The following is a 26176-nucleotide window of genomic DNA, read 5'->3' on the forward strand; positions in this document are numbered from 1 at the left end:
TTTCTTTGCATCTGGATATCTTACAGCGCAATAATTCTGCTACATATTACAGCACAATATGCATTCGTGCTTTAAAAAAAGACAGCACTTTGCGACACCCTCCTCCATAAATTTGTTAAAGGTTCCCTTTTTGAAAAGTATTCTTGTGTGTTTTCCTTGTTGTGTATGTACGAGTCGTGCGAGGGATTATGTTTGGAGGATCAAGGGAGAGCTGAGAGCGTTAATGCTCTGAATTAAAAAGGAGTTGAACTGGATTTATAGAAACGTTGGCCACCTCTAACGTCAGTTTCATGGAAATGGAAAGGTCATTACCTTATTTTAGTATATAATTCTTTATAGCTAATAGCTTTTGCTTGAAGTTGAAAAGAATTGATTTGCTACAAATGTGTTAGGGAGTGACCTTGACTAAACAACTGCCATATTGTTTGTGCTAAATAGATGCAGATAGCAGCAAAGTGTCATTTGAGAAATAATCTCTTTTGCCGATTCACTATGACTATATCTTATGTGAACACAGTCATCTTAATTTCAAATAAGTAAAGGTTGGAGTGATTTTAAAAGCAAGAAATATTTGTTATCTCTTCATTTCTCGGCGTGCATATCCATGAAGCAAATCAGTGCCGGATTAACCATTTTTCTAAGTTGAGCTTAGGCACAGGGCCACCTTGGCCTGGTTTAAACATATTAAGATATTTTTCTATTGATTTATCATTGACGTTTTTGCGCATATTATTGACCTAAAATCAGGTTAATCCTCTTAAAATAACAGATGTGTATAACAAATTCATATGCGTTGATTGCAAACGTGATAGATTATCCCAACAAGCGTTTGTTTGTGTGGGTGCCTTTCTCTTTCTCCTTTTATTTTCTCTCAAGTCTTTCTATTTTTGTGGATGTTCATTCCGTTCTGTTTGCAGCGTTTATAGGCGCATCATTTTCTTGTGGTGAAAACACAAATTTACGATATCTCATCTTAAAAATTCAAGCTTTCTAGTAACAGTTTCTAGTTTGTTTTAATGTACATTCCTGACTTACAGCATATGCAACATGTCTTAAAATTTCATAAAACATTCTCCAAAGACGATCCCTAATCTTTCAGAAATTTGCCTATATTGAAGACAATGACTTTTCATGTACATGATGAACCTATCTTCTTCAGGGTGAATTTACGGGACCTCATAATTAACATTGCAAAGGGCTTTATTTTTTCTTAACTCCAGACGTAAAACAACTGCTGCCTAATTTTGACAGGGCTTAAAAGTATATAGCAAACATACACTGACTGTCGAAAAGGTGGACAAAACTATGGCGAAAACCATTCCCTCTCTCCCAGTTCTACAACATCGATATATATACCTTATAACTGTAAATGAAAGTCGCAAAATGCAATATCGGGAAATGCTTTACGTGATTTGCAAGAAATGGCTAGGTAGCAGAAAGTTTCTACTCAAACATAGATGCAGCTGTAGCACTATGAAGAAGCTAGCAGATTTGAAAACCTGTCTAGAGCTGGCACGCTGTTTCAGATGATCTATTCGTTTTGAGGGTCGGAAGAAAGGAAACCAAAAGCACTTATTTTCTTATCTCCAGTTTGCGAAGAAAAAATTGTTTTTGAAAAATCGGAAGGCTGGTTTTCATCAGCAACGCGTTACATCCATACATATCATGCCTTCCACTTTATTTATCAATCAAAAACTGGCCCAGGCATTGACATGACGTAATGCCCAGCTGTGAATTATCTGCTTTGTGGATTTTTGAATTAATGGTATCTATCAATCATTCCTTAAGACGAATCTATAGCATTCTTGTACTTTAGGTCCATCCATCGCATAACTAGTAAAAAGACACTGGTAGAACAGTTTTGGCGCTGAAAGCTTCAAGATTGCACGAAAAAGCAATTAAGACAGATACCTATCAAGAGTACCTGATCTAAAATGCAATGTAGAAAGTTTTCTCTTTTCATTGCTTCACCATAAAAGGTATCAAAAGTGACTTTGATAAACAGTTTTGACAAACTATTCTATGTCTTCTAAAACAAAATGATAAGTAATAAGTGCATTTTTACCTTTTTAATCCCTGGGTGCTAGAATGTCCATAATTATCTCACAGAAATATTTAAATGAGTGACTTCAAAACCTTTTCATCCACTCCTTTGCCACCACATTGGACCTGGTACCAAAGACGTTATATCTCTCAGAAGAAGGACGAGATAATTCCATGAAAGAGATTTCTCTAAAATTCAATTTACTAAAATGATAATGGTTTTAAGTTATCTGAAATATGAAGCAAATTGTGCCTTTAACAGGCAAGACAACCATTTGATATCTGGTTCTAAGCAAAAAATTTGACAAAAAATACAAAGACAAAAACACAAATTTAATTTGCAATGGAAAAAATAGCTATATTTCTTCCGTTCAAGATTAATAGTAAAAATCAATCTATTATTACAAATGATTTACCTGGATGCAAGGCCACAATCGCATGTCAAGATATTTCAAATACTGAAAAACAAATCTACCTACCGCCTTTAACATAAAACCCGCCATAATTAAGGTTTTCCAAAAGGCTATACAGATATTCACGTATTTATATAAACACAGAAAAAACACAAAGAAACAGAGCATCTCAACTTATTAAACTTTTTATCCAAAAACTAACATGGCTTTTATAAATTTACATTTATGCATATGAATAATTTATCATAATCCCAAAAACACGTCTACTCTAAAAGTCACTAAAATCCACTGTTCAGCCATCTTCAGGTAATTCGTCCAAATTCTGAAAAACTGATTGAGCAAAAAGTATAAAGTGTTTTCAATTATCCAAATTTCGTAGGCACTGTCCAATAAGAACATATGTCTTAACAAGACCTAGGAACTTGACTTAACTGTACGTTACTCTGTTGCATAGCCTCCCACTCAAAAACCCCCTTGACATTCAAAAAGCCAGAACTACCAATAATGGTATCAGATAATTAAGTTTTCAAGGGCCTAAAATCTGGAATTCACCCCCAAAATCATTAAAAACAGCATAAAATACTCGACAATTTAAGAATTTGATCAAAACTTGGTTCCTTGAAAACGAATGCGCGTGCTCGTTTTGCAGTAAGTAATCTGTCTTATACAATTCTTTGAAATTGCTTTATGTTAATCTTAATTAGTGTGTTTTCACTATAATAAAAACTAACATTAAATAATCTATACAATACAACAATACAGATAAAGCAGGCAATGAATTGGCATATCAGTGGTCATAGAGTTCTAAAGTGATGACATCACAAAATCTATTTTTAGAATTTTTGAATTTGGCTCCCATAATCTGAAAGAGTATTATAAAATACCTCTAAATATGTAAAATCAGTCAAATGTGTTACGAACTGGCTGAGATATGGCCACGTGTGTATTGGCTCTTTCCTGATCATATCTCAACTGATTTTAGACACATTTGACTGATTTTGCATATGTGGAAGTATCTCATGAAGATCTTTTATGTCATGTAGTTAGGATTCAAAAATTCTAAAAATAGTCTTTTGGTGACGTCACACTTTAGAACTCTATTTCTTATTTCGCCTTCGAATTTTTATCGGTTTAAATAACAGATTGTTATTCAATAGATGTTTTATCGATATAAAGTTTGACCAATTTTGTTCAACTCTGATTTCATGAAATAAACGTACGTTGGTCTCATTCAGTGACGGTCAGATGTAGCCATCGTCACAAAGGGCTCTAACATCAAGCGTTATGACGACGGTGTCATCGAGACTGATTCCAAGCAGATATGCATTCAACAGATACGGATACAGAAACGACAGAAACGACAGAAACAATCTACTTTCCAATATAGAAATATATTATACAATCTATTCGTTTCTTTTCAGAAACATAGTAGCTTAAATTTACAAGACTTAGGCATAAACTATATCCGATTCTGCAAGATACAAAAATAGCTATAGCTTTGAATCTAATTACTTTTCTATGTTTAGTGTGCCTCTGTATACTTTCCTATGTCTTTATTGTCAATATTACAGATAATATTCAGTACTACAGGAATAACAGCACAACCCTGGCTTCAAATAAATGTTAACAAGATTGCTATTGACTAATCTTAAAAACAGCAATGTACGAAATGTTAACAGGATTGATATTGACCAGTGATATGTATATCAAAATAAAAAGGCCTTTGGCAACAGAGAATGATTCTATTTTTTTAACTATGATTCTGTGTTGAAGGTTATAAAAGGGTACTTTCCCCACTTAAAACCTTGAAAGGAAGACGAAAGGAACAGTGCCGTAGGAATGAAATTCATATTGGGGGGGGGGGGGGTGCTCATTGTATTGCCTCTTGATCAGTACACTGTTATAGAGGAAACATAGTACAGTTTGACAGATATTGGGGACGTGGGGGTGGGGGTGGGGGGCTCTAGAAATTGCAGATGCACTAGTTACGATTTAATGTTAGACTGTTGCTTAAAAAATCAATGGATTGGTTAACACAAAGTATTGGATATCGATGATGGGCATTTCACTGAAAAATGAGTCATACCTTCATATATTGTTAAGTAAAGAGCAGCAAAACTAGCATTTCGCAGAACCTGGTGCCAGAAGGTCCTGCCCTGGATAGTGCTTCCAGAGGTTAGCTACACAAAGCGTGTTCACTTCGCTAATCGAGGGACATGCAGTGACTGACTTTACTTATTTGTGCACGTGACTTAATGAAGCCCCAATTGATTAGCAGAATTTGAAGGAAAAATCAACAGATATAAAAGTGAATTAAGCCATCTATCAATCAGTCTTAGCCAATCAATATGCGCGTGAGTGGAATCACGCTCACTGATTGGTCAGTTTTTGACTTTAACTTTGCTAAATAGCTCCTAAACAAGTGGATTAAGCGCAAAAACAATGCTATTTCTGTTTCTTGAACGTTTCTCAGCGAAATGCCCTCTCCGTCTATCAGAGCTCTTACGAAAAAACATCTCAAAAACTTTTCAAAAAAGTAAAACTATAAAACTATATTGAATACATATTAATCTTCAAAACCTTTTAACTTTGGCAGCCTTATGCTTGCTTTCTCTCTTTCCTCCGTTCTTATGGCTACCTTCTTTTGAAATCGTCTCTCCTGCATTATCAGTTCCTTCCCATAGAGAATTTCACTGAAAAATAATTGCGATATGGGGTTTAATCTATCCTCAATTTCTTTTGAAGCAGATCAATAAAACATTTTTTAAATGTGTTAAAACCCAGCCTATTTGGTGAATAATGTTTAGAAATCTTGAAATGATACGGATGGGAGTAGCTGCGGAGATAACACGTGATTCCCAACAAACTAGTGTAGTTTCTGAAGATACATTACACTGTTATTGCTATTCAAAATAGTATACATCTTTGTTACTTTTATTCTAGATATTCTATTTATAAATTATAAACCTTCTCAAATATTCTAATACTGTTGAAAACACATGTATGTCTTCCTTATTTAGTTGTTTCTTTATACTTAACCAGAAAGATCTGTAAAAAAATGCATGACCGATGCTGAAATCGCAAAGAGTTACTCTAATGCGATTCCGACGTAGTTATTTGCTTTGCAAATAGATCATAAATTATTCAGCCACAAAATCTAAAGAATATTATTTCCTGCTTATTTCTGACTAAAGTAAACAGTAAGAGCAAGTACAAGCAATTCTGAGGACTTAAAGGTAAACTTTGGCATGAAAAATCGTAAGCTCTGCTTTAAGTCAAATTATCCTTCAAGAAGCAAGTAGTTAATATTTGCCAACTTCACAACTACGAAGTAATCTTAATGACTCCGAAATGCTTAATTACTGAGCGCAATCTATGTAATAGCATCAAGACTAACACAAGGAGACCTGGTAAGTGAACACAAGCAAGTGAACACATATCACTGCCTCTTCAATGGCATGAAATAAATTCACACTTTCTCAAGATTGCTGTAATTGCAAGAAATAGCATAGCAACTAATTAACAATGAAAGAAAGGGAATGCCCCATCCCATTCTACAATATAGTGTGTGTGATCAACTATAAACAGGATTTATCATAACTTGCAGCGATACCTAATTTTTAAAATAGTAAATCGTAAGGCACGTAAAAGTGCAATAATTATCTCAGTGATAAACATAAAATAAGAGATTTTGAGTAAAACGTAAGAATTTTTCAGTGCAGTTATACTATTTGACACTGAATAAACTCAAAAATAAATTGATTGGCACGAGACTCGCTCAAAAATGCAACAAACAGACCTTGGCAACAGAACACTTCATTAGAAAAGTTTGAGCCTCCACGTCACGACGCTGAACAGGAACATTTTACTTAGCTATTGATGTTAATTATTTATGAGATCCGGACAAAAGTAGTATACACCTACATGAAATTCATCAACTGCATAATTTCAAGTGATTGAAACAGCGAATTTTTGGCCATAATATTTCAAATATTCACGGTTCTTCCTATGCTTAATGCTATCTTTATTTCGGATTGACACCAAGAATAATTCAGATAATTGAATCTAGAAAATGCACTCCGGTTTTTGTCGACGAGACATTAATAGAATGTATGAAACCGCTAAATTTGACAAAAACTAGTCCCGCATCGCTAACTGATGATATTATTCTGATTGCAGAAAACCACATTTTGGTGCTGAAACAAGTATTTTTAGTTTTACGGGATCCTAATCAACTCTCTCTATTTATAGTGAATATAATGATCTGAATTAAGCTTTTCTTGACTACCAAGTCAATTGGTAGCACAGCCACGAAATCAGAAAACATATCATAATTCAGCACCTCAAGGAGTTTAAAGACCCTGTCGAATGACTTAGAAAAAGCTATTATAAGTTATGAATGAAACTACCTAGATGTTTATTTTTATATGTGAAAGGCTAGGGATTTTAGAAAGACCGACAAATATGTAGTAGGCCGGACCCTGCATCATCTTATATGAAATTTGAAACGCCATGTGAAATTTGAAGCGCCATAAAAAACTCGGGGTATAAAGTCAGAAAATTAGTATTGCCACGCCGAAATAAGCAGTGAGAATACGATATGTTATCGAGAATTTGAAAAGCCATACGAAATGTTAGACTGCGAATCTAAATCCCGTAGAATAACATAATGTCATTAGAAAGACAATGTAAAATGATGGTGAATGGCATGTGAAATCATAAAACGACGCTCCAAACTGCTGCGGCTGTTACAAGAGCAAGCCACCCTTCTCTGATGAACTACATCAGTCAAACTTCCTCCAGTCTAGTTTAAATTCTAACTTGCCATTAAGGTAAGTGGCCTTCATCTTTATCTCTTTCCCCCAGCCTTTCTCTCTACAGTGCACCTTTCCGTGCACATTTCGCAAGCAAAATCAACTTACGTATAATAATCATGTGACTTATACATAATGCCTAGTGAGAGAGGGCCGCATAACTTTTTTTTCAAATGCATTTTAACTTGTTCTAATGTTGATAAAAATCTAAAAAAATTGATCATGATTATAAGAATCCACTGAAATTTTTACTGCATGCATACACCTATTCAAGATGATTCGGCTTGTAATAAATTGGTCTTCCTTACCTGTATTCAATTGTATTGCTATTGTCAATGTCTATAGTTTCGATTAGAGTATCCAGTTGTTTCTAAAAAGTAAAAAGTGAAACCTAATCAACGCACGAACATGAAGCAGCAATGTTAAAAAATGGTAGTAACACTCAATGCAGGACGCTGGAGCGACCAAGGGGCAAGGAGGGGGGTGGGCTTGAGTGAAATGGCATTTGAAAAATATAATTCCCAGCTACCAACAATTCTTTCGTAACTGTCATTTTGTTTCGATCTTCTATCAGTATCTTCAAAATCGGCTAAATTTCGGCATAAGAAATTTCTTCACAAATTTCGAGAACGGGGTCATAAATTAGGCACTACAGTCAGAATTTCATATGAATCTCATGGATTTTCTACAAAAGGCCGGCGTAAAAAGCACTTCTATGAAAATGGCACTTGAACCCCCTTGCTCCTCCTATCAAAAGGCAACAGTGGCGGTTGACCCCCTGCGCCCCCCTCTCCGGCGTCCCTCATTCAATGCCATAGATGAATTAAAATAATATTCGTATCAAAATATTGTTTATTTGAGACAAGCCACTGGAGCTGAATATTTATCAAAAACTATAGTTATAAAAACTCGTAGGTCAAACAAGCCTTATTTGAAGAAGATACGCTCCTATAACAGAACATGATGTTCTACAATGGATACATGCAGCGGGGAGTTCTAAACTCTTGCAGTTGCAACGTTTAGAATTATGGGAAATGACTTCTGACAAATTCTTGCAATTTCCACTCTGAAGATTGATACTCAAATCCTATGTGTGCAGAACATTGAAATTAACAATGAAAGTTTCGTCTGCTGCAACTTTGTTCCCTGAAATTTAATAGTCAATAGCGATATTATCTGGGAGGCAATAGAGGCCAGCAGCCTCTCAAATAACTATATTGGAGTTTCCGTGGCTTTTTCTACATAAACTACTTGCTCGAAGTAGCTGAACGCCAGCCAATGACAGGTGTTCCTGGAGGATGGCAAACAATGGCGGAAACAAAAGTGTGTCACAGTGTGTTTGAATGAAACACCTCTCAATGAGGGTAGAAAGCGGTCAAGAAAAGTCCTGACCGAAGCACCTTTGTAGTTAATGAGAGATTAGATCGTTTGAAGGATACCACAGGTTACAAAGGAACTAAAACTCGTTAAAAGATATTGGTGCTATGCGGTTTCCCAAATTGTTCATCTTAGCTTTTTGCAATTTCAAACCGAAGCGGACGGTTACTCTTGAAAAATATTTACAAAAGGAAAGAATTTTTTTACGAACTGTATATATTAAAATATAATGAGAAAGAATAGATGCAATTTCCTTGATAAACTGTTAGATTAGGACCTGTAGATAGGTTTTGATGCTATTCATAGTAAAATGCAAATGAAATCATTACATTGGCTTGAAAATGAAACATGCATTATCCACATGGGCTACTTCACAGCTGACATTACATTTCGTATGACAAAAATAAATGACCCACACAATGGAACGCATGCTTTTGTCTGAATATATCTTAAAAGGTGCTCAGCAGCTGTTCCTCGATTTTCAATCCAGGCTATTTTTACTTGCATTCATGTTGCTAATGTACCTGTTTATGGCATCAAACCTTTGCTGTCTGGTTATTTGCAGCAACATGGGATGGGGTGTGGCTCAAGTTGCGGACCATGCCTTTGACCACCGCCTTTTTTTCATTGACAAATCTGCAACGGTCTGATAATATTCTTGATACTCCCCAGAGTTTAGTCCAGAAAAAAATGCTGAAAATGAGCTCTCCGCGATACTCTTTGTAAAAACAGGACATTTTATCTTGGTAAAAACTGAACACCGTAGCTTATTCTTCATAGTTCTTTTCTTGGTTTTTAAAAATTATCAATTAAAACAAATTCTCTACTTTTTTGACAATGGTAAAGATTGTTAAGGATGAAAGTTTGTGGAAGTTGAGAAAGTAAAGAAACAGCGTAACGGAGTGAACTCAGCGGCGTAACTCAGAAAAAATTAAAGAACTGAAACCTAGTAGAAAGCAATCAATGATAAAGTGCAATTTTTATTTATGCGCAAATTACACTGATTTGGTTGGAAAGAAAAAAAATAAAGGCCATCATTCTGCTGCCATGCTCTAACAAGGAAAGAACTTTTTTATGTGAAACAATAATCCACTCAAGCAGAACATGTTTCTTTACCTCGTTCATTTGTATTCCTGTTTCTTTTAGACCAGCTTTGAATTCTTCTCTTGAAATATCGCCACTGTGGTCTTTATCAAATTGGAAAAATAGATCTTTAAGCCGTAGGCGATTGTCTTGAATAAACTGCACCAGGATCTCCATGCCTGAAGGCGGTGGCTGAAAAATCAAACACACTCGACTAGTGAATTCATTGCTGTTTATCTTTAACACCTTTTTATATAAAATCCATGTTCACAATAATAAATTTCTTTAGGAAAAATAAAGATAAATTAATTGACATAAAACCCACCAAAGGTTCAGTTATAAGACTAAAGGCAAGATTAAATATATACCATGAAGCATGATATATAAATTAAAGAATTCAAATTCTCTTCTGCTACTCATAAAAGTTAATGACGAAAAATGCTGGCGCGATTGCGGAAACGGGCCAAATCTATTCTCAGGTTTATAAAAAAGCAATAATATATGCTTGTGCATTTTAAAAACCCACATTTTTTGCAATTTTTCATTTGATCATGCGCGTGTACAGCTTTGCCAATCATTTTACGACAGAATATTATAAACATTCCTTGTTATAATCCATGAACCATGCAAACTCGATACCTTAAGATAATAATATCAAAGGAAATATAATTACTGATTCTTGAGTGTGCCCTGTTTTTCCTCCAGTTCTTATGACTATGTCCCTTTCGTCTTCAAGCTTTAAGATTTCATCATGCACTTTTGGAGACACTGTTATATCCTGTTGGATAAAAACTCCGAGATACATTTCAGCACATAGTAGACTTTGGCTTCACGTCTCAATTGTTTCGCCTTTTGGCACATAGTAGGCCTTGACCTTGCGTCTCAATTTGTTTCGCCTTATAGCACATAGTAGGCCTTAGCCTTACGTCTCAATTTGTTTCGCCTTTTAGCACATAGATGGCCTTGGCCTTACGTCTCAATTTGTTTCGCCTTTTAGCACATAGTAGGCCTTAGCGTTACGTCTCAATTTGTTTCGCCTTTTAGCACATAGATGGCCTTGGCCTTACGTCTCAATTTATTTCGCTGAATTAAATTGATTTTGATCGAAGAAATAAGTAACTTTAGGTTAAAGCATCGGTTTCAATACTGCCCCATTGTGCATCACATCAACAAACGCTTTTTCAAAGCAGTTGCACTAGACCCAAATAAAATGCAGAAAGGAAATTCTTCTGACAACAGGAATTATCCCTTTGTGCAGCAATTTTATTTTCTGTAACTAAAAAACTCCGACGTTTAGCTGAAAGAACGAAAGCGCAAATTTGATACAATAAGTTTATTTACAAAAGGCAAAAATGTGTAGTAATGACATTTATTTGAAGCAGCCAATCTAGGTCTAATGCAAATGCTAGCTAGGATGTGCTCTTCACAAGACTTAATAAGGTAATTGTAGAAAGTTTAATTTCAAAACCACGCAGCAACCTTATTTCAGTTTTGATAAAATTGCGATTCAAAACGACACGACAACATGAGTAAATTTTGATTCAGTTATGTTTCCTATGACAGCATGAACAGATTCTACAAACTATAAAGAATTTCAATATCAGATCTAACTCATCTGTTTTATCTAACTGAGGAAGGAGATATGCAATTAGTTGAGAAACTTTTCCATAGAAACGGAGGCAGCATTTGTTATATATTCTGATACACCAACTATATAAAATGTAACTTTTAAATTTTTTATTCAAGAGCTGTTCAAACAAACAAAAAATCTACGTAAAAAGAAATTTATTAGCTGCAAATTTAAAATGGCTAGGGCTGCAAAACTAGTTTCCATACCTCTAAGCCAAGGAACTTTAGAGACGAATTTTGCTTGGTTGCATTGAGAATAGCTCTTACACCTTCGTCACCGATGGGATTAAGGCCGATCTGCAAAGGAGGAAAAGAACAAAAAAATTATTCAGGGCCCACGTCGCGGGGGGGGGGGTGTGGCTGGAGGGGCCATGCCCCCTCCACTTTTTTGTGAAGCAAGTAGTTTTAAAGCTGCAGTAAAAGGGGAAAAAGCCTTGGCCCCTTACTTTTGTTAGCCTTGCCCCCCCCACTTTTAAATTCATGGCGTAGGCCCTGTTATTGAGACTGTATGTATGCCTTAAAATGAGAAAATTTGTCTCAAAATATAAACATGACACAAGGACCGAATTGTTAAAAAAATTGTTTACTTAACGCGGGCCACAAAATACGTCCTTGCGGGCCATATCTGGTACGATGGACACCCCTGTTTTGGACTCTAATTCTGACGTTTTATACTCTGAGGAGTGTCAGACAAAAAAGCATTTAGTATGTTGTAAAATGTTTGCTTTTTTCAAAGCCAGTTACTAATAACTTGAAAACACGATGTGATTGTAAAGTAGACTGTTTTTCAAGAATTTCATGTTTGAAAAGCAATGCAACTCTAGCAATATATATTTATTTTCTCATTACTCAATAAATACTGTACAGGAACGAATGAACTGTAACACAAATTAGCGATAATCTGGACCAACAGAGTCAAAAGTACCCTCACCCTGAAACATTGAAGACTCGCATTTACTTTTAAAGCAAAGGCAAGTCGCTGTGCTCCTTTGGGTCCAATCCGGTTGTTGCTGCAAAAAGAAGAGAACAATTGTAAACAAAACTTTTTGTATTTTGAATCAACAAAAAAACGTGTTCTTTCTTCGGTTCCACGATTCTAGTGAAAGTCAGTAAAGTACAGCTTCTAATAACTTCCAAACCATAGAAAATGATTTTGTCCGAAAACCTTACTAACACTGACTCAACAGATACTCCTATGCAGCGCTTTAACAAAGAAAACGTAAGATATGGACAAAACAAATCAAAATGTTAAATGGTGGCAAAACCACTTACTTTTTAGAAAAAAAGATGGAGCTATTTAGAAGGGCGGCGGAGCATACTACAGATTGAGGGGGCTGAAACGTTTTGGGAGGGCTAAAAATGCTAAAAACCAAGACCAGGGCGATTTTTGCATGGTTTTAAGTACATTTTGGACATTATTGGGGGGGGGGGGGGGCTAAAGACCCTGTAGCTTCCGCGGTCCTTGGCTATTTATGATACATAGGGAGGCGTATGAAAACTTGTGTTACTGCTTTGTCTTAAAGAACTAGCGCAGAGCACAAGAATTTCGCTAGAAGATATAGCATAGAGTTAGAAGATGTGAACAGAACACAGGGTATCCTGTTTAGAAACTTTTGTAGAAGTTGTTGAAATATTTGGAAAATGTCCACGAGCAAAAATTTCCGATTTATTTTTTATCAAATCTAACTGTTTCTTTTTAATCAAATCTAATTAAGCAAAGTGTTTCTAGTCATATCATGTTAAGAATGATTGGGTGTAGCAAGTAATTGGGAAAATCCACTGCAATTGACTTAAACCTTGGAAAGATCCTTAACGAAACCCAGACATACAGAGGTTTCGATACATTTAAACATAAGTCGGTTTAGAAAAATTCTTGGTTCATTTCAAATTATTGTAAATTAGAATAATAGAAAAGAACAAGCAGAAATCTGTTTTGAAATATCTGGCAATCCGAATTCGCTTTAGATTGCTTGTTTCTTTTATTAGAATTTAACTTTGCTGAACAAGTTTACCTGTATAAACATGGTTTTATTATTATTATCATTATTATTCAGTATATTAGATGTTTCTGGACAATTAGAGAAAAATGGCATTTTGTAATAAGTTTCAAAAGGATTTTGTTAGAGAACCGTAAAAGAAACATGAGAATTTCACAAAAATCATATTACCTTATGTCTAGATCTTCCAAGGTCTCATTGATTTTGAGGTATCTTGTGAATGCAAGAGCTCCAACAAATGCAAGACCGTTCCAAGAAAGATTCAGAACTTTTAGCGACTCGTTTGTCTGTTGAATGAAACAAAGATATCAAGAAGCCACAAGAAAACAACTGAAAAGTCAAATGTAAAAACAAGCCAGGAAAAGATCACATTTTGTGCCAATCCGAGTTGACAGATATAAGTTGACTTAGATGAGGATTTAATGGTCTACTCAACTTATGCCCATTTCAATATCAAAGGAACCATTAAACCAAATTCAGTTAGTAAGATGCCTGTACAGAGACAAGCTTTACAGAGAAATTCATAAAGCAGTCATTTGATTTCAAAAAGAATACCGGAGAAAAATCCTTTTTCGGCGCGCCGATAAAATTCTTACAAGTTGCAAGCAATATTGAAGTGAGTTTTTTGAATGGTAATACAGTGCTTTGATCTTGTTCTCGGCAAAAAGGTAGCAGAAACAGGAGGAGGTTGATGTATAAAATAGATTTCACAGTCATATGTTATGTTAAAGCAACTAAGATAAATGATCTCATCATACAATCTTTGCATTTCTTATCGACTGCTTTCTGTGCATGCCTTTTCTGTGATTCATGAATTATTAAAATATGAATGAATACAATATACGCCTCTTATCGTAATGATATGCTAGAATTGCGAAATCGAAAAAATTGTGTGGGCGAAGATTATCTTTACAGGCAAAAATGCGATTAATGTTTCGCTGGAGGCCCTTTAATTCTGAAAGGAAATTTGGACTGAGTTTTGACTTGAAAGGATCCATACATTGCATAATTTCGCATCCTATGATGTTGGTATTAGTTGACTTGCCTTTAGAGATGCAGCCATTGAAACAGCACCTTTATTTCGAATGCTATTCCATGACAAATTCAAAGTATGTAGTCCGTAATTTAGACCCTGTTAAAAGAAAACAAACAATATCAACATATTCAGTCAAAACATAGCACGCTACATCATTCCTAAAAGAAATATTCCTAGGTTACAAACTTTTGAAGGTAGGGATAGACTAGATAGATCTTTTGGAGGAACCTCTTCATAAGATTAAAACAGAGAAGAGAGACTGTACACATACTGGCTTAACTGCTATTGTTTGTGACGTCATTTCAAGAATGCAAATAATAGTAATGAGATTTATTTGGGCAATGCATGAACGACGTATTCATCCAAAATTGACAGGTATCAAGAATTCTTAATACAGGAGACGCTAAAACAAGGAGAAGAGGAGAAAGGGCAGCCCCCCCCCCCAAGTTTTTGCAAGTCTCTTTCGAGAAGGAGTAAGGGCCCTTATAAGTTGTCCTTAAAGTTGACCTTTCATTAAAATAATGCTCACACTGTCAGCATTTTCTAGTCACTGGTGACCTTGGTACGTGCTCTTCCAAAGTTGTGCCCCTAAAGTTACAAATGAGTCCTACAGCCTCGGGAACATAACTCTCGATGGAAATTTATTGCTAAGACAGCAGATATATTCAGGGATGTGTTGCTAAAAAAAGTAGAAGGAGGGTCATCACAAAAAAATTCTCGAAAACAAAATCAAGAAGAAGAGCATGTTTACATTTGGCATTTTAAAATGCCACATCGTTTAGATCACATTCTAATCACCAAGATACTATCCAACGTGTATGGTTTTAGAAACAACAATATTTTGAATTGTCTATATCTATATTTTGAATTATCAAAAAAATCATCAACTGGTTGTATGTATCGTTTTGTCCATTGGAAACCATCTATCAACATGGTACCGCCCATTTGAAGCTTTCTATACAAATAGTCACCTTTATATGGTCATGTACGTTCAAAACCATCCACCCATATGGTAACGCCCATTAGAAGCTTTCTATTCATATGGTACAGTCCATTAGAAACTATCTATGCTTATGGTTTCGTCTATTAAACCATCTATTTATATGGTTATGCCCATATTTTCAAGAATATCGGAGAATATTGTCACTGTATTAAAGAATGTTTGAGCACATTGTATTGAAAGCAATGAAAATAAACAGCCCTTTACTAAACTGTATCTTTGGGAGCAACTGAATAAATGTGAAACATATGTACAAATAAGTTCTTGGTACAGCAAAATTTGAAGATGGCACAAAATAAAGAAAATTTCCGCTGTTTCGTGTAATCCTCAAACAAGTACAGATACTAGTAGCTACAAATATTCCGCGATGATTAAAATTTTTCACTGTGTGATGAATATGTTAAGAGGCCAAGAAGGATGCCTAAAACTTCGGCCAAAGTCATCCTGTTATCTTATTTCTAACCTCTATGAAGAGGGTACGGTCTTAGCTGTATTGGACAACAATAAATGACGCCTAAACAAAGTGAAATGCAAGTCAATGAAACCAGCTTTAGGAAGATTCTTCAAAAAAGCACGTTTGATGGATGGCTACAAATAATAAATATCAAGTACATACTTCTTATAACTAGATGTTTCAGGAATCCAAGGGGCACGTGTAAAATTGGTGAAGGTGGGCCTAGTTCATTTTACAGTCATGTGTTTTTTTGGCCTATTTTTTCTACATATTATGGTAAAAATATTCATTTTCTTTGCTATCAATTGGCATATTTTATAATCACTTCTAACACTGTTTGCTTTATGTCATACTGAACTTAAAATGTCAAAGATAAATTTTCTAGCAGGATAAAAGTTATTTTGTGTACTTCTCTTGAGTAAAACTGCAGAGTTAGATACAAATTTATTTCTGGCCTACTTATTGGTTCAAGATGTTTGATGTATATTCATGCAGATGTTTTTGTTCTTATCAATGGACCGACATTGTCTCTAGCAAATGCACTCACCCGGTACTACAGCCAAAGAGCGAGTCGACTTTTCGCGATTACAGTTTAGCCCAGGAAGGATTGGCTAGAACTATTAGAAAAGGGGTGACACTCCTAAACCCCTAATTTGCGACCCTGGTTGCCATGAGTGGATAAATTCTCAAAAACTCACTGCCTGGAACGGAACCTTTTTTTACTCAAGCTTTAGATTGACTTGTTTTCATCAAAAAGTTACACAAAGAAGAAATAAAATTTCAATCGCTAATTCAATTCAAGGTAAAATTTCGATCAAATGGATTTAAACTGACTTATGCCACATTAAAACGTCGACTTTCATTCTCACGAACTGCAATGGCCAAATCACGAATTGTTCGTGGTAACTTAACAACATGTTAATTTTAAGGCCAAACAACAAGATAAATCGTTACAAATGACGGTGAGAATTAAAGACACACATACCAAACCAGCTCCAAGGTACAATCCTCCAAGTTCACCAAACTCGTTATAACTTAAATCGAGGTGATAAAGAGTGCGATTCTCTTTCAAAGCTTCTGCAAATGCTTTGGCAACTTTGTCAGTGAAGTGATTTCCTAAAAAGACAGAGAGTCAAACGACTCTTTAAAAGCGTCTTGATATAAGTAAACACCCAGTCAGGCATATCTAAGACTAGAGAAAAATCGACCATGAAAGCTTAAGAATGTACTACGCCAAGCCAAAAAGATTCGTTATTTTTGTGTTGACAGAGTTTTGCATAAGTTGAGTCTCTCAATTCCATTATAGCATTAACACGCACAAGTTTGGTAACCAACATATGTTTAGGAAAATCATTAACTTTTACTTGCTCATTTGATATTTTTTGTAACATGTTAACATTGGATCACGTGTATTTCAAATGCGTACCTTTGAGTACAAGTTTCCTAAGTGACGTGTTTGTAAGAAGAACTTTTGCAATGGAAATGCCGCCAAGCACTTTTAGGAAATTCTCTGACAAATCCTAAAAAGAAAAATACCTATAAGATTTATGCTACTGTATAGTTTTTCCCATTCAAATTACTTTATCGCGATTATGTTTTATTCTTTTCATTCAAATTAAAACAGAGAATTGAAGGATTCACTAGGAAAAAGAAAAGTGTAGAGCATTCAAAATTCCAACGCGCAAGCAGTGGCGGAAACCTGCGGGGGGGACGAAGGGGCAGTAAATATTTTTAAGGATAATGGTCTATTGTTATAAAACAATGGGAAATGTGACGTCATCTTTTCAAAACAATAGACTTGCCCCCTCAAATATTTGACCAAGTGTCCACCCCTGCACGCAAGGGTGCTGCTTTTTGTACGCAGATGATATGAAAGGTGGGGGGGGGGGGGTTATCATGGAGAAATGATAGTGAAGCGGAAAATAAATTAGCTGCAAATTGAAGAATGGCATCTAGATTGAAGCTGATATTCAAAAGACATAACCCTTAAATCGATTAAAGAAGGGAAAGGATTTCTAAAAAACCATTCTAGACCGGATGAGTGTTCATTTTCATCAATGGAAAACAGAGAGTTCAGTTTGTAGAATACTGCAACATTATGGAATCACCGTTCACCTTGTGTTTTGCGACGCGGGATATCCCGTTAGACAGACCCTCCCGTGACAATGTTATATCGTGGAGGAATTGAATTGGTTGGCTTCCAAAGCTGAAGGAAACAGCATAAAAAACATACCAAGTTTGTGATGTAGAGGTTTTCATAGAGAGTTAGCGCCATCAAGACCCCTCCATCAGCTTGCAGGTCATTGTCCGTCAAATCAAGTTCCTCGATGCATGTGTTTTTCTATGGAGCAAAAATCGAAATCACTTTAAAATCGCGATGTAAAATATAACAATAAAAATCAAATTTGTTCGAGGAATTTTTGCTTTCGGATGTTAAAAATTTTCATTTTCGTTCAAATACGGTAACACAAATATGATCTAATAAATGTATTGTTACGGCAGCAATGTAGGGTAAAATTGAATATGAAAATCAATTAGAAAATACAATAAACAGATCGCAAATCGCTAAAAAAATTGAAAATCGGAAATTTTAGCAATTTATGTTAATGGGTGTTAGAGCTTCAACGATTTATTGGATTTATAGATGTGTTAAATTGTAAGCTACAGTCAAATACCAAACAGAACGCTTTCATGTGAAAATATCTTACCAAGAGCGCATTTGCAAGTGGCCGTGTCCCGTGAGGTCCTAATCCGTGGTGCCTCATTATCAGAGTTCGCTCCCCAAGTCTTTTCAGTAAGTAACTAACTGGTACGATGCCTTTAAAACATTTCAAATCATCTTTAAGATTTTGCAAAAAAATTACAATTATGTGCATGCTTTGCAAAAATTATTGAAATGCATCTACAAGGATACCAGGAGACTGATAAACTGAAAAATTAAATTTCAAACACAGACAATGTGCAGAAATAACATACACCACTAAATTTTTAGATGCCTTGTTCACATTATTTGACAATCTAGAAACCTACTTTAAGTTGTAGTTAAGGTTGCTATCACGAGAAAGAACATTTAAAACGCAATTAAAGGCAATGTGTCAATTATGGAGACGTGAAAAACTTGAACCTAGTTGTTAAGTCACGTGTTACCATAGAATCGAATAAAAGCAGGAGAAGATGACTGAGATTGAGAACAGAAGTTTAAGAAGTAGTTTTTGATAAATGATTCGGGAGGGAGACCTAATGAAAGTAAAGAATAAAAGGAAAGATGAAAAGGAAAACTGTATATATCATGTATGTTTTTGCTATACCTTTTAGTTTTGGAGTTAGGCCGCTTAAACACACAAAAAGGCTTCAGTTGCAAGCACGGCCGTTAAAACGGCTGTTTTGAATTCAACTTTTTTGTGATTAGGTTGGTTACGACCAAACTTCTTTAGGTTGATTGGTTAAAAACGAGCTACAGTAGGTAACTGCAATCATAATAAAAACATACCTTGATTTAAGCAACTTTCAAGATACGTCCGCTTTTCTGTAGGATCGTATTCTTTGGGAGGGGGTTCTACAGTTAAAGAAGTCCATAAATTACAAAGTGCAAAATATTGCCAGTAAGTACTTATATTATCTTTATTATTAAACATGAATCCTCTCTGAGTATATTACAAAGTGCTGAGATCTTCTTTCGTTAATGTTCATAGTTCTATAGTAAAGCTCAAATACTCATCCTCTTAGAAAAGAAAGCTTCATAGAAGATCAGGACAAAAAACACAAGGAGACTTTGTTTTAGTTCAAGAGGAACAGCTCAACTCTTATAAAGCTCTCTCTCAAAATAAGCAATTTATGCTGCTGGTAAATAAAATGACACTTCACACAGATATGCTTCCTTCAAAATCTGCTCTCAAATTTCTTTGAACAAACTTAATCCTATAGTCTTGCAGGAAGCTATATATGAAGTGACAAGCAGAGTTCAATACAGTTCAATGCAGTCATTTATCTATATGTAGTCGATATATTTAATCTGTTACGGCAAACTTAATTTCAGGAGTCGTATAGCAAAATACAAAAATACCATGGTTTGTTTTCTTGCCTTCTGGTTATTCTAATGTCTCATTTCTCATACATGATATACCCTCTTTTATTCATAGAAATCAGATAATTTTCGGTGGTTGGATGTTTTCATTTTTATACATTTTGAGCCTTGAAATCGATTGTTTTTACATTTAGAAACTGTAAATTATTCTAAGGCTAACAAATGAAAGTCTTGCATTACATTTTTAGTAGCACGTTTTATCAGCTGATAAGATCTGTTCTGTTTTGTAAACATAAGGAAACCTTTCAAAATATACTTTTCTTTCTAATATTGCAATTTAGGCCCGGCTTGTCCCTTCTTTTAGCAAATCAAGCCTCGGTGTTCTTATAAAGGGTGTTCTTACACAATAAGCGCGTAATTGAAGATCGAATATCAATTTACCTGGGAAATCTTCTTCTAAATCTGTATCGAACCGATCAGCGTCATCAGCGTCGCTCAAATGCAAATTATCCATCGAAACATGTGAAATAGAATCTTGCAGTTTTGTCATCTCCTGTACTTGATCTTCGTCTAAATACCTTTCAACATCATCTTGTTCTAATATAGAATTCAATGGTTCGACACCCAAAAGACTCTCTTTGTCTGCAACTCCGTTTGGTGATTTTGCTATTTCCAAAGCTTCCTTACCTCTATGCATAACATTACCTAGAATAGAAAAAAATCGCTTTACAGTATTCTGTTCACTTCCCCTGCGTGTTGATGCAACTGCTTTTCGACTAAGAAAGCATAGAGCAGTAAACGAAATGCAGGGGAAACTCAATACGAAAATGAAAGGAGCCTAATTGAAGAAATATGGATTTGAAAAGTAAAAATTTCAAAATACATTACAAGCTTATATTTTTCCTTGGCACACGGGGCCTCCTCAATGTAAACTATCAAATAGAGGATTTAACCTAAACCGTGGCAATGAGAACAAATAGAGACACGCAAGCTCTTAAAATTTAGACGGGGAAAACGATTGGATCTCCTTTTAACGGGTTGTCAGCAACCTTTAAAGAACCGTAGATAGATAAACATTACTTTTTTACGCGAAAATCACCAGAGAAGGAGGTTGAAAGCCGTGGGCGTCTAGCGGGCATATCGAAAAGATAATAACTTTCTTGTAAATCTTGAAAGTCTTACTTAATCTAATTTTTGAGCAATACAAAAAGGTTACAATGACAGGATTATCGATAATTTGATATCTAGATAGAATAATTTTAGAGCAACAAAGTGACACGACTTTAACAGCTTTTTTTAAAAACAAAAATATGACGTGACCTAAACAATACAAACCTGAATTTTCATTGTTGCCAATGAACTCTTCACTCAAGTGAGATTTGATGAGCGGATGTCTCCCTCTCTGAAAGCCATCAGGTGCAGACCACGCTTTTCCTACACGCCTCTTGGTTGCATTCAACTGTTTGTCATACTGATGCTTTGGAGAGTTGGCATTTTCATCTTTGAGTTCGCGCTGCTTTCTCGCAGATTGGGATGCTCTCTTCGTGCCATACTTGCTGGGACTTCTAGAATCTGATCCTTTTGCAGTCCATTTTGGGGACGACTTGTTGTCGGGTTTTTCATTAACAAGACCTGGAGAAGGATATCTTAGTTTCTGCCACCTCTTTTCATGTTTTTCGAAAGGTTTTAAAGCTTCAGCAAGAGACTTCACTGGTCCTGATTTTACAGACGGCTTCAAAATAGTCTCTTCCGTCCGGTTTTTCAACGTTCTGCGTTCAAAGCGGGAGTTTATTTTTCGTTGACCTTGTGTTACGAAACGTGTGAGGTCAGGGGTATCTCTTTCAAACCCGAGAGAAGTTTGCGGTCGTGCACGAAGTTTCCTTTGTGCCATGCTCATGCTGCCGGGGAAAGAGGGAGGCTGGGGATGTTTGTAAAATCATGCCACTAAAAACAATCGCTGTGACAGCATATATTCAATGACATGCCTTCATGCTTTTAGTTTATGCAAAATACCATGCAGATTTTGAAGAAATTCCTAAAAATAAAGAACAAAAAACCAATTTAAGCCTTAAGATAATTTGAAATTATGAATAAAAAAATTGGAATGGTAGAAAATCATTGTTAACTTAAAATCATCTAGCAGGGACATGTACATCATTCAGCGATGGTATGACTGTTACGAACCTTTATAAACAACCTTGGTTGTAAATTGAATGTCATATGAACTAGAGATGCAACACATATTGAAATCTACAACAATGACATTCCTAATCTATTTATTTAGGATTAGCAAAAGTGAAAGGCAAGTCCAATTTTCAGACTTTGTCTGCAAATGAAGGATGTCTCACCCAGTTTGTAGGCAAATACACCCTATGGACCACAATAGCTAGCAGCAGCTCTGATTTTAATTTACCTTTTAAATTGATTCGGAGCTTGGGATTCTCTAATTTAGTGAAAATGGGTGCCAGAGTCTCTGTTCTATGTAGCATATTCTATTCTAAATAATATGCATTAGTGCATGGTAGTGGTTTGCTACTGTCAAACTGTTTTTTGGCTCTAAACAAATATGGCAGAAATTTTTCAACATTATTCAGAGCAAGGCAACAATTTAAATATAACATAAATATCTATAAATTGTGTCTTTGTTGACACTGAAACTTTGCCAAAAAGTAGCCCTTTTCTATCTTCTCTATTGTTTTTGAAAAATTATTCTTGAATGCCTGACTTTTAATTTTGCTAAACACTTGAAATTTAGAATATAGTAGTAAAGAGGCTAAAAAACTGAAAAACAGTGTTCAATTAAAAATATTGGAACCATTAAATCTATATTCATCCATAAGATATGTGCACAAGAAATAATTCTATAATTGCAGATTGCTGTTATACAGGCAATAACAGAAGTGATAAAAAACTCAGGAAACCCAAAAGCAGAAAAGAAAATAGAAAAAAATTTACAAATAAAAGCAGAGCATACTAAGATTCATATGACTGATCAAATATGAATTCCATATGTACCATGTGGATTAAATTTCATAGGTAGCTACGAATTCAATTTGAATCAATAAGTTTTTTATCAAAGGGTAAGTATGAAAAGAAATAACAATATTGTATCTCACTAATTTCAAACTGTTTTTAGCAAACAGATTTCGTTTTCATACTGTGTAGTGAATTATAATTGTTCACAACAACAATCCTTTTCTGCATGCATTTAGACACTCTTTATTGTTCTTAATTGCATTTTACATCAATTTAATAAACATGGTAAAAACTTGGTAACTTGCAAATTTGGTGGACGTGTTTTTTCGATCAAATTCTTGTGTAAAGAAATTAGAGTGAGTAATGGAGGACAATTTACACAAAAAAACCCCCATCTCTCAAGCTGGGGGTTTGTTTTTGTTCCATAAATAAAGCGGTCTATGATGAGACTCTATAACTGTTTGATCTATCCTGATAGAGTTTTATCTCAGCAAATAAGGCAACTTCATAATTTTATTTTATAACTAATTCCATAGCTTTACCTCCCTTCTCTTGCAAAAATATATTTGCATATGAATGAAGCATAAAAATTACTTTTGAAAAAAGTAATAAATTATTAATAAAGCTTTTTCAAATTTTCATCAGTTGCTGACACACTCTTTGTTTCTCAATCTCAATCTCAATGTTTACACCATGGGAACAACATCGCAGTATTCTTAAAGGGCAATTATTATCTATAATTTTGCCATCAAAAAAATTATTCTAATTATTTCACATAACAACATCAACATTCCATCAAATAAAGTTTAGATATTAAAATTCATACTCGTGACTGAGCAAGATGAATCTTTGCTTTACAGAAAATACAGACAATTACATAAATGAAGACAGAAATCGGGAAAATTTGTCTCTCAGACGTAAGCAATTTGGAAATTAACTTCAAATGAACAATAATGGAACATCAACCATCTTGAGAGCCAAGCTTCCAAAACTACCTTAGTCTATGAAATGACGATGACATGTCAAGATGAAGGACATCGAGATCGAAAATATTAGAAATATAGGAGCACCTTTACTCTTTAGGAGAAGGCTATCAAAGCTTGAAGGTTTAGTCTGGAGTTAAGATAAACAATTTTCATGACTCTATCCCCAAATTCTCTGGGCTAAAATAACGTATTAAGGGAGAAAAAAGATATGGAAAAATAATCAGCTCATTTCTTGAGGCAAATTTTCAAAAAAAACATGGTATGCTGGCTTTTATTTGAAAAGCTTATCCTAGTGGTTAATTGTACATAGACAATACTTACTACTTGGCCAAGATTAGCGCTTTGCTTTGCTTATAGGGAATCGAAATTTCTCCAACTGGATTCCTTTACACCACGTTGTTGTTGTTGGGGGAGATTGCTCATATGTTTCCTTTCAGCCGTTGCAAGGCAACAGTGTTGACCACTCCTCCACAGCCAAGCAAATTATGTGGGTCTGCGTGACTTCCACCCAGGTGTGTTTCTATCCAGTGAGACCATCAAAGTGAGTTCTATGTCCATCCATATTCTTCTCAACATACACAATAGAAATAATGAATGCAAAAAATTGCTAAATTGGTAAAGCAGAAAATAACATTTACAGATGTCCTATTTAACATGTGATGTTTTTACTACAGGGGATGATCTCTCCTCGATTAGTCTATCTATTGAGAGAGCTCCTTCTTTAAGAAGTTTCTGCATACAAATCTCATTGGTTTTTTAAATTATTTTTATCTTTGTTTTCTATTTTTCTCATTAGATGTAACTTATTTCATCTAATCAAAACCAATTTTTCGAGAAATTTCTCGGGGGCCCCATCAGAGCCCAAATGTTTGGGGGCCCTTAGTTTTGTGCAAGTGCACACTGTGCGTTACGCCACTGTGCTCAAGCTGCTCATTCACTGCTTCAGACTTCAATTTTTGACGAAAGAAAGTTTTCACGGAATAGTTCTCATTTTTCCGTTGCATTACTTCTTCTGCCAAACATTCAGGGAATCGATCAGAGAATACCTTAACTTTTACATGAAGGTGACGTCACATTTCGTTGAAATTGGAGACCCTTTCCTTCACAAGCTCGTCTATTTCAGACCTACCAAGTCACACGCAAGTGACATCACAGCGCAAGTGCACTAGCATGCGTCCCCGACCACCTATGCTGTCACATTTGTGGACTGGGGTGCAGGCTGAATTTGGCTAGTATCCGAAAGATAAACACACATCCAGTACGAAAAATGCAGTGTTCATATTTAGAAAAAGTTTTTATAATGTTATGATGCGAAAAAGAGATACCTTTAGAAATGAAAGGGTCCGAAATGAAATAGCTTAAACAACCCTGTCCCTCAATCCCAGTTTTTCAGTAGCTGCAACCAATGCTACTGCAGACGCTATAAATGATATCTTAAAGTCATATTAACCAAGACATGGAAGAGCAAACAAGCTTAGAAAAAATTTATGTAATTATATAGAGATCATAACTATCGATGAGATTACATGATGCTGTAGGAAATAAAAATTTGGTTGTACCTCTGAGATACACCTGAAAGAAATTATATAATTTCCTGATTACAAGGTTTCTTTTTCCTTTGTAGATGCTTTACACAAGAAAATCAAGGACGCATTTTTGCAAAACTCTAACGGTTTCTGCAAAGGTCAAATTGAAAGATTTTTTGACTTGTTACATTAGTTTAATTATTTTTTAAATGATGTTTTTAATCATCAACAGATTTCATATAACAACGAAATAGACGCAAAAATTCGTCAAAATTATTTAGAGCAAAAGACACAGCAACTTTAGAATCAAACATTTTTATTGTAGTAATTCCCACAATTTCAAGCCACAGGAACCACGCAACTGGCACAGAAACTTCATGGCACAATTGGTCGCTTTTGGTCGGTTTTTTTCATATCAGAAGCAGAGAATCTGATCTTTTCCAGAGATCAATCGTGCGCACTGATCCTTGGTAAAATTCTACATCAAGGTTGAAACAATTCAGCAATGTTCAGTAATCTTTGCATTTGATTTGGAATACGTCAAGTTCTATTTCAAGATCTAAAAACCATTTTAAATATTTCTAAAGATCGACACATAAAGAGAAAATTTTACAAGAGAAGTACTTAAGTGCAGGGAATCGCTACACAATTCTGGAATCTGGGGTTGCTTTGATGACAAGGGCAAAATAATTACTCTCTGATAATCCATGTATTGCACACACAGGTTGCAGGAACATCACAAGAGATTGATGCAAGTTTGGTCAAGAAAATAGCAGACCTGTGAAGTTTCAGTTTTGAAAATTAGTGAGTTTCTTTAA

The 26176-nt window shown here is 35.2% G+C and overlaps 1 protein-coding gene across 1 annotated transcript; it reads right to left on the reverse strand.

The window, feature by feature from the left end:
- Window positions 1–3831: 3831 nt before the first annotated feature.
- Window positions 3832–24261, reverse strand: LOC135696112 (uncharacterized). The gene is made up of 16 exons (XM_065215393.2): window positions 24154–24261; window positions 21206–21905; window positions 20312–20575; window positions 19337–19402; window positions 18555–18664; window positions 18080–18187; window positions 17273–17366; window positions 16832–16962; window positions 14402–14488; window positions 13528–13643; window positions 12291–12369; window positions 11567–11656; window positions 10404–10508; window positions 9764–9922; window positions 7579–7640; window positions 3832–5149 (listed from the first exon to the last, which is right to left on the reverse strand). Exons 2-16 carry the CDS (start codon window positions 21765–21767, stop codon window positions 5023–5025), a joined length of 2160 nt encoding a protein of 719 aa, XP_065071465.2. The 5' UTR covers window positions 21768–21905; window positions 24154–24261; the 3' UTR covers window positions 3832–5022.
- Between the last annotated feature and the right edge of the window lie 1915 nt (window positions 24262–26176).

The sequence above is a fragment of the Rhopilema esculentum genome, chromosome 14 (genome assembly GCF_057945365.1).
Source record: "Rhopilema esculentum isolate cy_ngs chromosome 14, ASM5794536v1, whole genome shotgun sequence".
Classification (NCBI taxonomy): Eukaryota; Metazoa; Cnidaria; class Scyphozoa; order Rhizostomeae; family Rhizostomatidae; genus Rhopilema; species Rhopilema esculentum.